This window comes from Pelecanus crispus, chromosome 3, assembly GCF_030463565.1.
Source record: "Pelecanus crispus isolate bPelCri1 chromosome 3, bPelCri1.pri, whole genome shotgun sequence".
Classification (NCBI taxonomy): Eukaryota; Metazoa; Chordata; class Aves; order Pelecaniformes; family Pelecanidae; genus Pelecanus; species Pelecanus crispus.
In genome coordinates this window covers 124,693,843-124,710,915 of record NC_134645.1, presented here as the reverse complement: position 1 = coordinate 124,710,915, position 17,073 = coordinate 124,693,843, and the positions used below count along the sequence as shown (strand labels likewise).

Here is a 17,073-nt window from a genome sequence, read left to right as displayed (position 1 = left end):
CTGCTCTTCTGTACACAGCTGCTAACCACGCATATAGCCAGGAACACCTCCTCCATCTCCTCCTTCAAAGAGAGGGTTTGTTCTTAAATCGCAAGGTGGCCTCTTTCAGCTTCATGCAAAATTGCAACAGCTATAACTAAAATTTTGCAAGCTTTGCCATTCCCTATGCCCACTGCTAACCCTCACATGGACTCAGAGCTGCAGCTGTTGCCAGAGCTGGGGATGACATACAGATCCTGCACTGCGTAGAAGAGGGGCCTAGCAGACTTTAACTTTTCTCACCAGTGCATCTCCTCTAATGCAAAGACTCCGTCACCCTATAAACCAGAGAACATTAGCACTATCTTTGTAGGGCTGAGTTTAAGTTAAACCTCCTAAAATAGTAGGTCTTGGCCTGTAGAGCGTGGACTGGAGCTGGAATTAACAGGAGCAGCATCTCAAACATTTCTTTGGCTGCTGGGTGACAGTACTTCAGAACCACGTGTTTAAGACAATGGAGTTTATTGCAGTTTGCCAGAAGACCTGGCCTGTTACCACGTGCTTTGGCAGAAGCTGTAACATATTTTGCAAATGGTACCTTCTGCTGGCTGCGCTTGCTGCTGCAGCTGGAGGGCAGGTGACATCATGGGTTCTCGCCGCCTTTGTGGAGGCTGATGACTTTCCGCCTTTCAAAAAGAAGTAAAAACTATTGCCAGTCCTTGCAACACCAAGGTTGCTGTAGCCCAGCACAGCTCCCTGCGCTAGCTCTTCCTCATGTTGAGTCACTCTAGGAAATGCTTGTCTTTGTGTCGAGTTTTCCTTCTAGAATGTGCCATTATCCCACACCTGCTGTAAACATGCTGGAGTTAAGCCTTGGGCCAGTAAGAGGCATAAAATTCCAGGGCAGGGGCTGGCGGGGGCAGGGACGGGGAGAGAGTGGGCCTGGCTCAGGAGGACATCAGGCTCCCAGTTCAGCTTTGATCTTTTCGTCATGGGGGAGCAGGAGGTCCCTTAAGTGTTGTGCGCTGCAATGGCAGAGCCAGACAGCTTTCAAAAGGGGTGAATCAGAGCACTGGGACTTTAAAAAAACAACAACATAATTTAAAAAAAAAAAAAAAAAAAAAGGCACTCTTTGCTGATCCCAAACGCTTCTCTATCAGGGCAGGCCAGCTGGGGCTCTCTAGTGTTCTCAGCTTCGGCAGCTGCATCACTGCTCCGGTAGAGTTCACCATTAGTGATCTCTACTGTATTTTGAGTCCAACCAACCTGTACACCAAAAACTCCCTGTTACAAAGCTTAGCTATAGGATGCAACTTTCTGGAGTGGTGTGTAGCTCCTTCAGCGCAGGCTGCTCCTTTACAGCACCAGCCTCACAGCGTGAGCCAGGACACACACCGTATCTCCACGGTCAAAGGACGCTGGTTGAGCAAACATGAGACAAGGCCAGGAGAGCTGGGGCGGTTTAGACGGGAGAAGAGAAGGCTCGGGGAGATCTCATCTGTGTGTACAAAACCTGAAGGGAGGCTACAAATAGGACAGAACCAGGCTCTTTTCAGTGGTGCCCAGTGACAGGACCAGAGGCAATGGGCACAAACTGAAAGACAGGAGGTACCATCTGAACATCAGGAAACACTTTTCTACTGTGAAGGTGACAGCACTGGCACAGTCTGCCCAGAGAGGCTGTGGAGCCTCCATCCTTGGAGATATTAAAAAGCCATCTGGCAACTGGCTCTAGGTGGCCCTGCTTCAGCTGGAGGGTGTGGACAAGATCACTTCCAGAGGTCCCTTCCAACCTCAACCAGTCATATAAGTATGACCTCACTCTGCTCCCAAAATCTAGAAACTAATAGCAAGTGTGAACATTAAACCCTTTCAGATCTTCCAGTAAAGCACCCAGGAGATACTCCATGGCTTGACCTGTAGGGCTGGCATGCAGAAAATGCAGGAAACTCCCCACCAAAAGCCACTTTATTTCAAGGCTCAGCTCGTCCATCAGTGCTCTACTAGGATACATCCTGCTGTCCACTCCACACCTGAAGACCTTCCCTTCCCTTCTCCCTTCTCAGGAGAAGTACACAATAAAGCAGAATTCACCATGAAATTTAAGTTTTAGCAAATACTCTGCTATGCAGCTGAGACGAAGAGGCCTCATCCACTGTAGCCATTGTGCTCCCTCTCAGTAAACAACACATTAGCTCTTACCTCTTCGTTTGGCGGACCTCACTAGCAATGTAGGCGTGTGGTATCTTCAGCCACTCAAGTGCATTCATACGCTGCCGGCTCAAAGGGAGCAGGGGCAGTTCTGCTTTCCTGAGTTCGTTCAGCTCTCTGGCAGAGCATGGTCTTCCTGGCAGGAAAGTAACAAGTGCTTCGTGTGAGCATCTACTGTCACAAGCAAGGATGGCCCCCCCAATACAAAAGATTTCCAAGGGATACCAATTGTTTTAAATACCTGTCTCACACTGCTTGATAGTGCCTGTCTCAATAAACTTTCTTTGAATGTCTTTTAACAGAGGATCCTGTAAAGTTGGTATTGAAACCTGTGACAGAGACAGTTATTTCATGCTTACACACCAACACAAACACTTTGTCAAAGAGTCTCAAAGACCAAAGTCAAGAGGTGAATGTCAAGGTACCACTGGGTTAGCAGGTAAGGAGCATCAACCTCATTTTTTATGAATAAAATCATGAGGCACAGACTCACAGCCTGAGAAACACTGAGCATCTCAGCTCCTAAGGCAGGCTATAACACATTCAACAACTCTGCTGTAAAGTTAGACCTTAGACAGAGATCTGATCTCCTCAAGGCAGTTGATCTTGATAAACCCTGTGTGGCACGTTGCAATGAAGTACCAGCTCAGTCCCCACAGCTGCTGAGGGCTCGCAGCATCCGGAAGGGATTTAGAGAATTGCAGTTCATGGATTTGTGTCCAAGTCCTACCTAATTCTTCTATTAGGTACCCAAGTCTTTGGGGCATTTGAGTGAGCTTCTGTAAAGATCATCTGAACTGTCAGATTATTTCCTTCTACAGAGCACATACCCAGCTTGCCTGGGAACTCACCAGCCCTCGTTAGACAGGACACTTCCCAAGCTGCCACAATGAATTTGAGATGAGGAAAACAAACCTCCCCCCTGCCACTGCCTATGGTGCCTCCAAATTTGGGCTTAGTATGGATCCAAACCATGTTCCCGGTGAAAACCATTTTCAAACACTCTCGGGCTTAAATGCAGTACGAGCTGGGACCCATATTTGGTCAGTTAATAAAACCAGAATGTGTGGCTCTACACCAGCCCCATAGCAGCACAACAGTAACACGCTCTGCCTCCTCTCTAACCATTAACTTCCTGCTGGTCAAAGGGTGCCTCTAGACCTCACAGCATAAATAACCATCACACCTTCCAGCAGTCTGTACAGGTCTTCAGGAAGAACGGATCGTACTCTGACGGGTCATAAGCTTCCAAAGCCACATAGCCCTGCGGGAGAAGTAGGTAGCAGGTCAGCTCTCAGAAGCAACTGACAATAAAGCAGTGAGAGAGCAGCCAGCCTAGGTATTACACAGCTAGGCACGGTATGAACACAGCACCAGAGGTGGTGGAGAAAAGGACTCACAAATTGTCACACACTGCACTTCAGAAGGAAAGTGACTGAAGTGTACAGGAAAATTCTTCCATCCTTTTTAATTTTTCATAGGCATAAATACATGACATACAATTTCATGAAACATCCAGAAAAAATTACAGGCTAAAATGCCTATCACAACTAGGGCAGTCAAGAAAATGGAAATTTCATTCAAGGGAAAATGTTTCAACAGAGAAGAAAACAGATATTATAAAGAAAACAAAAAAGAAAGAAGTGACTGAGCCCCCACCAGCCATAACCCTAGGCAAGTTACTAGTCTGCGAGATGTGAGCTCCAAGTCTAGGTCATGAGCATGCTTTTCTATCTATATACAGGAGCGAGGACCTGAACCATACCTAATGGTCCAGACCACAACTCCATCTCACCAAGAACTCTGCCTGCACCAAACTTTGTATTCTGCAGTTCAAGTTCCCTATGACCAGAGTTAGCTAGGGAACAGCAAGTACCACTACTTGCTGTTCACTGTTGATGCCAAGACCTAAGAACACCAGATCAAACAGGCTATCAAGGAGCTGAACAGACACTGAGGTTGACACACTGATCAAGCCTGATGCTGAGAAAGGTGAATTACAACCATTTGTCTCCAAATTATAATGCACTGTTTACAGCCAATAAGCCACAACTTACCTAAATTGCATCAACTAAGAGCTGTACAGATGACAAAACATTTAAGTAAAAGAAAAAAGAAAAGAAAAAAAAAAAAAAAAAAAAAGAACAGAGGCCACAAGTGATGCCCTAAGAACAGTAAGAACAGGACAAGCATCTAAAATACTTGTCCCTACTGCTCTCAGCCATTCTTCCAAAACCTTGCAAATGAAGTTTTTCAGCTTTCTTGTGCAGAGGATTCTCCAGGGGTCCCATGAAGAAAAGGGAACATTCAGCCCATGGCCCTCTAGGTCTCAGCCCTACACAGTTCTTTTTGGCAATCTGTGGATGTGATTTCAAGTTGAAAGTTGGAAAAAACATACTTTAACGTGAACAGTTGAGGAATGCTGCAAGACGAGTCCAAACCTCGGAAGTGGGAACTGCAGTAGGTTTAAGGGGTCACTATGTTGCAGGTGCTCACATGGGCGAGTGAGCCAGGCCCCAAGGGCCTGTGCTGTTCCCAGACACTCAACAAGCACCTGGGCAGCTCCATGGGGCTTCAGCTACTGCTGAGCATGAACACTGCCACCTCTGCAGGGGCCTCTGCTCCCCAGGATCTGGAAATTCCCCAGAGAGCAAGCAGCAGCTGCACTCACCATCTCCTGTTTCTGTCCCTGGAAAGCTTTAAGTCCTAACACGCCTCAATTTGCAGAGTTTTAGTGCCACCCCTTGGTTTATTATTACATATCACCCCATTACAATATGTGCTGAGACCTCAGTCGATTGTGCTAGGTGCTGTGCAGCAAACCCATGCTTGATCCCTTCATGCAGTCAATATATTATCACTCACACACCCCTTGGCAGAAAGCAGAGCAACAGTCTGCTCTTAAAAATGAGTCGGAAAGGTCTCTTACTCCGCAGTTTTTGAGCACACAATGCCTGCAATATCCTGGACTACCAGAAGCTGAGTTGTGGCTAAGACAGCAGCAACCCAGCCTGGGGGAACTTCCCCCTCCTTGCAGGCTGCAGCGTGGCACTTCTGCCAGTGCTAAAAGAAAAGTAGCACTGCTGCCATCTTCACACTATGACCAACCATCTCATCGTGCATCTGCAGTCCACGTCCCTGGGACTAGGGGTAAGGAGGAGGTGAGAATGGGAGTGAAAAGGAGGCAGATTTAAGGCAAAAAACCCACATGCAAGTAGGTCACTGGAACAGCGGAGAGTCAGGGAAGGGAGGTAAAGGAGGAAGGCTCCGATGATGTGAAAAAGAAGGCAGAAAAGTGAGCTGACAGGAAGACTGAGATGGAGGAACCTGGAAGGACAGTGAGGAGAGAGTGTGTTAGAGGGGAGGAGGAGAATAGAGGAAAGGGGGTGAAGGCAGCTTTGGAAAGCAAAGCAGAGTGGAGAACTTGGAGGAATCATCAGAAGCAACAAGGAGAGGGAGACACAGCACTGGGGAGTCTGACAGAAGAAAGAGGGGCAAAACAGTGAGAGACTTGGGGATGGAGTAAAAGAGTTGACTGGAGAGAGAAAGAGAGCGAAAGGAGAGACTGGAGGAAGACTGGATATGGAAAGAGGGAATGGACCACTGACAGAGACACGGGAAGGTGAGGAGATGTGGGGAACAGGACAAGGAGAAGCCTAACAGCAGGGAAGAGAGCAAGAGAAAATGGACAAAAAGAAGGGAGGGGGGAATATGCACAGCCAGAAGTCAGTATATTAACCAATCCACAGAAGCATCTTAAGTTCTGTAAAATTGATCATATGCTGCCGCGATTAATGCAGACTTATGCAAATTAATTGTCCTGTTACTCTGAAGGGGTTCAGCCTGCTTTTCAGATACGCTGATGGTAGAGCCGACACCACAGAGCAAGGAGAAAAGGTGGAGGCTGACCACTGGTGCTGTGCTAATTCAGGGAGAAGGACACATCCCAGTACACCAGCCATGGCTTTTGGAGGACACCCAGCAAAGTCCTGACCTGACACAGAAGACTGCAAGACGGACTGATGCAGACCCAGATATGTACAGTACACCCAGCATATCCTAAACCCCAGGACTTCAGCAGTAGGACTGGTTCAGCTCTTTGTCATTACGTGCGGTTTAAATGCATGGGTCTTTCACATCAGACCTTTGAAAAAGAGATCATTTGCTCTCATTAAAACAACACAGCTCCCACGACATTTTCATTTCTGGATGGGAAGCTTCTTTACAGTCTCATAATTCCACTGTGCAGTGGTTTCCACTGACAACAAAAGCCTGCTCTATATAAAATACGATTCTATTTGTGGCAGATGATGTAACTGCTCCTATTGCTCTACATATCCACTCCTGAGATGCAGAAAGATGAGTCAGGGGATCTGCTACTCAACAGCGGTGTGAAATTCAGAGCAAAATCAACAAAACCAGCAAGTGTTTCCTACAGTGACTGCAATTTTTATGAGTACTGAAACACACAGAACTACAGACTCCATGAGTTGGGTCTATTCACCTGCATGCAGACTTAAGAAAACTGCTGGTGTCTCCCTGTTCCCACCTTTTTTCTTTTATAAAGCTTGATCAGTAGCATCCAAGGCCATGAGTATGTTTCACTCATGCTGTGCCAACATAACTGCTGTACTGCCCTAGCTGAACTGAGACATGAGAGTGCGGTCCCCTCCCTGGTCACTGGCTCAGCCTTTGGCTTCAGCGGACAGAGCTGAAGGTTTTCCCCCTAAATAGTCCGGCTCGCAGAGGGAAATCCACAATATAGTGTCTCACCACATTCAGACCCCAGCACGTGCTCACTGCACCAAACAATGCTATTGTTCATATCCGATGGTGAACTTAAACAAACAGCTGTAATGATGTATGTCACCATTACAGAAGTCCTTGAGAAGAGTAAGTTCCAGGTAAGGCATATCTGAACTCCAGGCTACTCAACTGAGCAGCAAATAACAGCTAAAACCCTGATCTTGTTCACAGCCCTCTGTATGCAACCCTCACCATGACAGACATTTACTTCTCATTGATACCTTCTTTTTACAGTAGTTTAAATAGAGAGACATTTGTTCTTCTTTCCTTTTCCTTATTTCTTCGCTTGACTGGCTGTCCATTTTGTCCTCAATTTTCTGCAGCAGTGGCTCTGAAACATCCTCAAGCCATTTCTTATACAGCATCTCCTTCTTTCGCAGATTTAAGAAATCGTTGTGCCTCAAATACCTGTCCACCTCCTAAGTAAAAAATGGAAAATAAAAACCATACAACCTATTGGCCAACCACGTTAAAGAGTCCACAGGTGAAGCTACACAGCTTGGCTGACCTGATCTGGCTGGTCACTGCTGCAAGGGCCCTGTTTTCCTCCCTTGCTCCACTTCCCGCCACTTGTTTCCAAGCTCTCCCTCGCATGGACTCTGGCATTCAGACTCTGATTTTTTAAGCTGTAGTGCAAGACTGGCAGAAAATCATTCAGTTTTTCCCACCAGGTTAGTGAGCTGAAATCAATTCAGAGTGGGGGTCCGATAAGCACCAGACTCTGCAAGACAGGCAGCAGGAGAAGGACCTTCTCCCTGCAGCACTGGCACTCTGCTAGATCAGATCAGCCCTCCTGCCCTTTATCCACAGGCCCACCGTCACCATCTAATCACACCCACAGAACAAAAGTTAGGTGTAAACAGGCAGGTAGGTCACCAAAGACAGATGATTCCTAAGCTCGTATTTGAGGTTACCACTTCAGTCCTACCCCAAGGAGACTAAGTAGACCAGAAACTTGCACTTCTAAATTTAGTTTTCCAAGAATACAAATTGACATGTTATCATGAATCACTGACGGAGAGAAAAAAAATGGACATGCAGGAAAGCACACAGCAAATGAGAGAAGAGATACCACTTCTTACCCTCACAAAATAATTTTCTCTATCCAAGATGCACTGAGCAGAAGCCATGATGTCTCGACTTTCATCAGATGCTGCCTAACAAAACATCAAAAAACACATGAAGTAGAAGCAGGACTTACAGTAGGAGTTGGAATTACCTTTGAATTCAAAATAATTACTTGTGTTGTGATTAAAGGCACGCTATACCATAACCCAGCTGGCAGAATAGCACAGACAGGCAAATTGTTGTGAGGCTTGCTCTGAAGTTAGGTTAAACGTAGCAACAGAAGAGTGTGGGAAGAACTGGAATGTCCATGTCCAGCGGGACCAGACCATACACCTCCCTGGCTGCTCCTCACCACGACCGCACCACCACTTGCTCCTTGCCACTGTTGCTCACACGTGCCCAATGAAGGCACAAACCTTCATTTTCAATGCTGATACAGCCACACTATACAAACAGCAATCAAACAAATTGAAACCATGATGAGGTACTACATCAAGGAATTCATAAAAGTATAAAAGGAAAAACAGAGGAAAACAGTGAAGCGTAAGAGGAAAGATAATGAGAAAAACCCCTGCAAAGAGGAAACTGCTTCCCTGCTGCCCCTGCTCATGAATTTGTCTGCATTTTAAATCTCAGTTACTGTTGTGACATCAGCCAAGTTCTCCTCTGGCATCATCCTCATCTTACTCTGAAGATTTCTGAAGATCAGAATAGGGAGAAGCTGCTCCCTGCATCATGAATATCAGGACACTAAAACATGATTTAAGAACAACAGCCCTTGCAATGCACTGCTGTTGTCAATTTGATTTTTCAAACAGGTAATTCCTTGTAACATGTGGCTTATTAATTGCAACTCCTGCACTCCAGCCGAGGAGCATAAGCAATACAGACCAGATTTGTCTATCATTTGGGGATGGAGTTCCTCCAGGCAAGATTAGGGGGTATCTCCCCTGTGACCAGGCAGCACCAATTCTGTGGGTTAACTGGAGGGATCTTGTCTTTGTGAGCATGAGTTGATCAGCAGCTTTTATAAGCAACAAGTTCACAAAGAATTTTAATTCCATGGCAAAATTTATCTTGAAGAATCTGCTATAAAAAAAATTACCAGCTTTTCAGCATTACGCCAAAAATTCAGGAGGCAAGTTGCAATGCAGGAAACTAAAACACAACCTGTTTTAGACAGATCATCTCAGTTAAGCTAAAACAAATTTACAACCTGTTCTGCTTTCTGGGACTAACACTCAGTTTAGACACTGATAGGAACTTGCTTCACTTGCACCAGCTTAGCCTAAGAGAACAGGTGTGCAACTGAGTTTCTACAGCTTAACAAATGACCATGCTAGCTGCTTCGCTGTAAATGGCACGCTCACAGCCCGTCCCAACCGAGAAACAAGGTGCTGGGCTACACCACCAGGAAGGCTCAGCTAGTGCGTCATATGATTGTGGTCACTTTCAAGTTTGCATTTCAACCAGAGTGGCACAGATGCTAACGCCAGCTTAGGTATCACTAAAAGTTTAGATCAGTTTCAGTACATCGATACTAAATATTTCTACCAGCACAAGTTAATCCTCAAGTGACCTGGTTTTACTTAGACCTAAGCCAGAGGCAGGGCTGAAACATTCACACTTCATCTGCTTGACCCGCTGCCTACCTCCTGTGGTTTCCATAGATGAATTCAAAGTCACCCCCCGCTGCGACCTTCTTGTACCATTTAAAAACTGAGCTACAGCCATCACATTTTTGCACAAGCCTAATATTAATATGCTTAATATTAATTTTTAATCCCAATAAACAGTGTAGTTTCCAGTGTTGTCTGCCTTGCCCCTATTGATCCGCTCCATGTTCCCACAGGCTTCTCATCCTGAGGTGACATGAACAGGACACCATACATCAGAGCAAGCAGGGAGGAGGCGGCAGGAACTGGCAAGCAGTATCAAAAAAAACCCAAAACCCAAAAACAAAGTAGAAAGGAGAAATCTAAATTTCTGGCATGTTTTAAGGCCCTTTCATCCTACTATCTGAAACAACCAGCGTGTTGTGTTACACCTGACAGATCTACTTCACATAATCACAGAACCTTTCTAAAACTAGTACCTTAACAGCACCAGGGAGACATGGCCATCTCTCCAGCTAAGAACCACTAGCAGAATGTACTCAGAACGCACATTGGTGAACAGGTGAAAAGTTTTCCTTCAGGATGGTACACATCTGAAGAATCCTTATAGAACCAAGGGAGTTACATCTCCTTCAACTGAAGGAGCTAGGTCTCTTCTCCCTGGTGAAGAAAAGGCTTGGGAGGACCTCACACAGTAATCCAGCACTTCAAGGGTGGCTACAAAGAGGACAGAAGCTCTCTCTTCACAAGGAGCCACAAGGAGAAGTCAAGGGGCAACAGGTACAAGTTGTGTCAGGAGAGGTTTCATCTCAACATAAGAAAGAAATTTTTTACAGTGAGAACAATCATTCACTGGAACAACCCCCCCAGGGATGTGGTGGAGTCCCCATCGCCGGAGGTTTTCAAGATGCAATGGGACAGGGTGCAAGATAAATCTCATATAGTGTCCCTTTCCCACGAAAGGTTGGACCAAGTGATCTTCTGAGGTCCCTTCCAGTGTGGGCTTTCTATGAGTCTATGATTCTAACTAGTCACAAGCTTCTTTACGGTTTTATGGGAAACTTTTCCACACACCAAATTGCACAGAACTCAATAAAGCTACCTCTAAAGGATGCAAGGGCTCAGTAAAACCCATTGGATTGCTATTTCCAGAGTGCTTTGTTCCCTTTCCCAATGACAAATGTCTCAGATTTTACAGGACTTTGCAAATAACTATTTTTCCTTCCTCCCTTCATACGTTCCAGTCCATTTCATTCCTCCACTCATACCTTTGCATGATAGAAGTCTTTCTGTGTTAGCCAATCTTTGGTATTATTTTTCGTCCCAAAACATCTACTGCAGTCAAAAATATTTGCTGTGCCACTCTGCTGGTGCTGAGGAGAACCTCTGGATAAATGTAAAACAAGGAAAAGGTCTACATAAAAAGCCAACCTGTTTTACAAAGATCAGGTTCTCATCTAGGTTCCACAATCAAGCTACAAACTGGGACAGAATGCTAAGAAGTTCACCTCACATCTTCCCACTGTGCTACCTTGCAAACCTCATTATTTCTGTGCAGGAAGTACAAAAAAAGCACCCTTGTAGCAGTTCTCAGGAATACTTCAGGATAGGAGATGGAGAACATTTCACACAGATGAAACGGAAACAATGGAGATTGGGATATGCAATTTAGAGACACAATTTTAATGGTTTGGGCACACTTCTTCGAAGAGAAGAGAGAGATATATATACACATACACATATATACATATGTATATACATATACACATACACATACAATGTTCAATTCTACCCACTCAAGAGTTTAAGCACCTCTTGTAATATCAGACCACCACTTACTGAGTCAGCAGCCTACTCATGCATACATAAGACAGGCTGCGATATCATTTCTGAATGTACTAACACTGCTGACCAGCATTAACTTTTGGGATTCCTCTGGAAGATTCATGCAGTATTTGGATGCTAGATGGCCTCAACCTACAAGAAGCTGACAGGAAGGACAAAGTACACACATCTTCCTGCAATGAACATTTCTGAGCATGCCTAGGAGGGAGAGACAAAACAGAGAGATGTTCCTGCGAAGTAGGACTCACTAATGAATTCAGGCACATGCCAGGGACAGCAGTCCTGTAGAGCAGACAGACCAATTACCGTCCACAACTTCAGTGGGTATTAGGTGGCCAGTTCCAAGACAGGAGCTCAATTACACCCAAATATCCTGGGAACCCAGTTACAGATAATGGTTTCATGTGTCCTGAACTTTGGTTCTTCACAGGAGAATCTACAGCTGAAGGAATGTGGACAGTCACTCACCTGCCAAGGCCTTTGCTGATCACGTTCTCTCACAGGTCTTGGACACTTAAGGCTTAGTAGCTGGGTAGTGTCTGAGCTATTCACAGTACACATTGTTGGACTAGTCTGGGAGAAATATTAAAACATTCAAAAACATATAAAACTATTGTATAAACAGCAAAAACCTAGTTTTCTTACAATTCCCACCAAACAATGAAACAGATCTCTAAAGGAATTCTAACTGCTGATACCAGCAGCGTTTTCTATCACAGTAAGTTAGAGATGAAGTATCAGGTTTATAGTCAGATATGCCCTCTGATAGTAACTGTTTGTCCTCATCTCCATGAGCAATGGATAGTACATTTTGTTTCAAAGAACAAAGTGATTCACAAATTATTCCAGAATGCTTGTCAGCTTTGAAAATATTTCAGAGTTATCAAATTCCACCTCCTGACTTTTACTTCTTTCCTTTGTGCCTTTTCCAATTACATAAAAGTCACTTTCAAATAACTGCTACATTCCACCATAGGGATGGTTACATTTTAGTTGTTTTTAAAATTAGTTCTACCAGATGAAGCTTATGCTGAAGCACTAACTCTGAGCTCCAGCCAGGAAATTCCATCTCCTCTACTGTATGTGCACCAGTATATTTGGATCAATTTATAACAGAGAGACAGCAGAACCACAGAGGCAGAATGCGCCTTACAGGAACCTCCATTTAAACCTCTATTTATTTCAGATGCACTGGAGACACGCTGCCTCCAGGAAATGATGTAGTCGCAAGATTACTCAGGTAAAGAGTGGACCAAAAGAAAAGCTTAATTCTGTAGAGATACTGACCTACACGTTTTTCAGCCAGATCTTTCAGCTATGAAAAAAAAAAATCTGTTGTTTAACTATTTTTGACAACAACTAGTTAAAACAACCTACAAAGACTCTCCGAATCGGGTATTCATACAAGTTAACAACATTTTTTTGTACAAGATGACTTTTAAGAGTTTACTCTGTCCAACCCAGCACTTCAGTGATACTATCTGACTCCCAGCTGACCTCTCTAAACTGTAGATTCAAATCTCTTACCATTGGTTCAAGGTGAAGTCTTTAATCTGTATCTTTCTTTGATTTCAAGTTCCCTGCTCTTATGCACTGATAGACATATCTGCCTGGATACTCCTGCCTCCTCACAGAAATGCTTTCCTGTCTTTTCCAACTGAAAGAGTCAGAAGCCACAGGAAAGCGTATGTTGGAAGGGACCTCTGGAGGTCACCTGGTCCCACTGCCTGCTTGAAGAGCAGCTAGCCTCATAGACAAGATTGCTCAGGGCCTTGTCCAGTCAAGTTTTGAAAATTTCCTTTCTCAAATTTGCAAGCTCATGTCCTTCACTCCAACTGCTTCTATAAAAGAAAAATCCTCACTTCTGCCATGTAATCCAGGACAAACCAAAGCAAGGAAAAAAGCCAATGTAATGCACATGGTATCAAGGACTTTCCTTCCCTTCTACATAACTTTGCAAGCTTTCCTTCCTTTCATCAGACAAGGAAAACTAAAAGATTCTCAGTGGAATAGGTCACAACATCCCAGTCCTCTATTACACTTCCATATTTTTTTCAGCCACTGTAAGACAGCTTCCAAAACCAGAAATACATACTAGCCTTAGCTTTGTGGCAGGCTAGAGGGCAATTCCTCTAACGATTTCCTGCCTTCTCTGTACAGAGGACACAAAAGACACAGAGAGTACAACAGAGGCATACAATTAGGACACGACTACATGACTTGGAAAGCAGGTACCCTGCCTCTCTCCATCTGGAAATGAAGATTGCCTACATGTGCCGCGTGGCTTCTGCAGAGTGCTGTGCCTGCCATGGAGGCTGGTATTCCCTGTGAGAAGCCCCCTGCTCTGAAAACGATCTCCCCTTTTTCCAGACAGCCCAAGCCTACTAAGCTCCAGGGAACGCTGTATCGCGTATCTGATCTCCTGGCCTCTGAGGAGCAGGAGAAGGATGCTCACAGTTTATTCTTCACCCTGCAATGACCGATTAAAGGAGGCTGTGCACTATATTACCTTCATGGATAAATAACAGCAAGTGCACTCTCATCAGCACTGATATAAAATTTCTGATATGATATGATATATATATATGATATGATATAACATTTCTGATACAAAATAAACAGTCAAACAGTGAGGACTGAAGAACATCCGGATACTTAAAGTGCTAGAAACTCGGTATTAGACAAGTCAACACACTTTCCTATGCGCAATATATCCTACCTACCTGCAACGGTGTCACAGGCTCCTGCTTCAGGACATCTGTTGCAGATTTCCTTCCACTCAAAGCAGTTTTGTTCTTCTGAGATAGGGATGCTGTAAATCCCTGGACAAGCTTAAAAAGAAGAAAATGCGTATTTTTATAGTTTCTAAGCTTACAAAACAAAACAAAAAAACCCCTCCACACTAGCCTCCTTTCCATCTGTTTTCAGGAACTAGTATAAAGACTGCATCTTCATCCATCTTACAAAGAAAGACTGAGCCTTTCTGTGAGCATAAAGCAGAGATGTTTGCTCTCATCAGAGGATTGGGACACCAGGAGACACAAAACAGAGCAAACGTAGAAAATCTGCCTGCTGTAGCAATCTGCCTTAAAGAAATCACGTGGCAAACTCTCTAGCTGCAGATTTTTTCCCCTATCTTAATAACTAAAGCTGCCACTGAATTTTAATCCTTTTTTTTTTCTCCGTTTGCTTTGGACTTTTCCTACAAGATGCCAACTCTCCATGGTTGGCAAAAGCAGAGCCCACTTGTATGGGACACCAGCTGTTTTGCAGGTCTTAAAACTAAAAGTTTAATCATGTGTTGGGACAGAAACATAGTAAAGGATTTCCAAAGTCTGAACAGATAAAACAAGGTTTGAAGTTAATCTAACAGTTGTGTCCACAAATGCTAAACCCCATGAGCAGGTTCGCTGTTCTGTAGTAGGACATTTGTTCTATTATGATCAAACCTGAGAATAACCCTGCCTAAAATTTCTTGCTAGATATACCTGCACCCTACTTTGCTGTCAGCAGTATAGCTTTGTATCAGAAATTTTTTTAAAGACAGGTTTCTCTTGCTTGAGTCCTGTTCAGTAAAGCAGAACATTCTCCCGCGAACACCCATCTGCTAAAATCCACAGTCTCTGCCCAAACACCAGTCTTCGCAGCAGCTTTGAGAAGACACGTTTTAATCCTTTCTGTGACAAAATATAAGTATCCTCACATGTGCCCCAGTCCTCTCAAAAGCCCCTGACAAAAGCCTTTATTTGGGCCATGCCTGTAGGCTCAGGTGTCACCGTCTCCTCCGCATACATGGATGCCACCCTTTGCAAGCACAGCTGGCTGCCTTTACTGGTGGCTTGGTCCCCTCCGACTCCCTCAGGTGCCAGAACAGAGCATGAGGAGAGAACCAGCCTCTCGGGCGAACAGAGCAGCCCTAGGAACGGGACCTAGTAGTCTGGGAAGGCTAAGCTAACAGATAGCGTGCACAGGTCCAGAAGGCCACAGGCACGGGCCTGGCCCCTCCACCTCGGAGGCAGCGATGGGGCTGCTGTGAGCGGCGAGAGGGAGAGGCTGGGCCCTTGCGTCCCTGAGGGGGCCCAGCCTGCCCCGCGCCTGCCCAGCCCTGAGGCGAATCCCACAGGCCCGAGGGCAGGCAGCAGAGCCCGGCGCTCCCGCCGCCCGGCACACCGCCGGACCGGGGTCCCCTCACCGGCTCCAGCGAGGCTCCGGGAGGCCCCAGGGGACGCGGGAAGCGGCTGCGGTGGGAACGGCCACCGCGCCGCACGGCAAAGCCCGGCCGCGGGGAAAATGGCGGCGCCCCCCGCGCTGTGCAGCTCACAGCGTGTCACACCGCCCTCCGTGTCCCTCCGCCAGAGAAAATAGCCCCTTCCCCATCACTCCCAGCCTCTCGGGAAGAGGAGGAGCTGCCCGTGGGGACAGCGATCCGGCTCCCCGGCTGCAGGGCCAGCACCCACCGGCGGCCGCCCCGGGCAGAGGCAGAGCGGAGGCACGGCCGGATCCCTCCGCGCCCGGCCGCCCAGCGTCTCTCGCTGCCATGGCGACCCGAACCTGGGCGCCCTCCCCGGGCTCCTTCGTCAGGAGTAGACCTTCCCACCAATCAGAAAGGGAGCGCCCGGGTGAATGAGCCAATCAGAAGCGAGGACAGCTGGCTTCCAGGGCAGCTGAGAGACAGCGCCGCCGGCAGCGCCGAGCCCGAAAGGAAGAGCCGGGCCGGGCCGGGCCGGGCCGAGCCGAGCCGAGCCGAGCCGAGCCGAGCCGAGCCGAGCCGAGCCCAGCCCAGCCCAGCCCAGCCCAGCCCCTTCCGCCAGCTTTGAGGTAGAGGCCGGGAGACTACAACTCCCAGCACTCCGCTCGCAGGCCCTCCGGAGCGGGGCATGCCGGGAGTAGTAGTTCGGGAGCGCGGCGGGGGCCGCGGTGGGGGGGGCGGCGCGCAGGCGCAGTCGGGCTCGCTGGCGTGCGGGTTGCCCTGGAGACGCCTCAGCGGGCCGCGGGGCCGGAGGGCCGGGGCGGCTGCGGGCGGCCGCGGCGGAGCGGGTCGAGGGCTCCTGCTACGGGCGACGGGGCTGCCGCCGGCCGCGATGTGCGGCCCGGGAGCCGCCTGGCTGCGGGCAGAAGCGGAGGGCGGCCCGGCTGCGCCGCCTCGGCCCGGGCCCGGCCGCCGCCCGTCAGCCCGAGGGAAGGCCGCGGGCGAGGGCCGGCTTCGGGCGGTGCCTGGCATCCGGCCGCAGGCCCTCGCCGGAATGCCGCGCATTCCTCCTTGGTTTACAATTCAAATACATCCTCACTGCTCAGGACTTAACAAATGCTCTCGCCTGGTGTCTTTATGACAGGCCGTTCACTAGCGCTGCCTGGTAAGCCCGACAGCTGTATTTAATGGCAATATTAATGTCATTTCCAATACCCTCATGTAAAATAAACCCCTCTAGATTACGTAGCAGTAAAGCTGCAAGGTTCATCCACAGTCCGTTTACTAAATTCTACTATAAGATTTCACACGTTACCGTGTAATACTGACTTCACAAAACTCAAATTGAAACTGAAATCT

General features: G+C 47.0%; 1 protein-coding gene across 1 annotated transcript; it reads right to left on the bottom strand.

The window, feature by feature from the left end:
* Positions 1-586: 586 nt before the first annotated feature.
* On the bottom strand, positions 587-16,807 carry FAM228B (family with sequence similarity 228 member B). The gene is made up of 9 exons (XM_075707742.1): positions 16,740-16,807; positions 15,983-16,097; positions 14,249-14,356; positions 8,079-8,153; positions 7,218-7,415; positions 3,377-3,454; positions 2,432-2,519; positions 2,182-2,326; positions 587-665 (listed from the first exon to the last, which is right to left on the bottom strand). The coding sequence occupies exons 1-9, from the start codon at positions 16,805-16,807 to the stop codon at positions 623-625; spliced, it is 918 nt and encodes a 305-aa protein (XP_075563857.1). The 3' UTR covers positions 587-622.
* Positions 16,808-17,073: the final 266 nt, after the last annotated feature.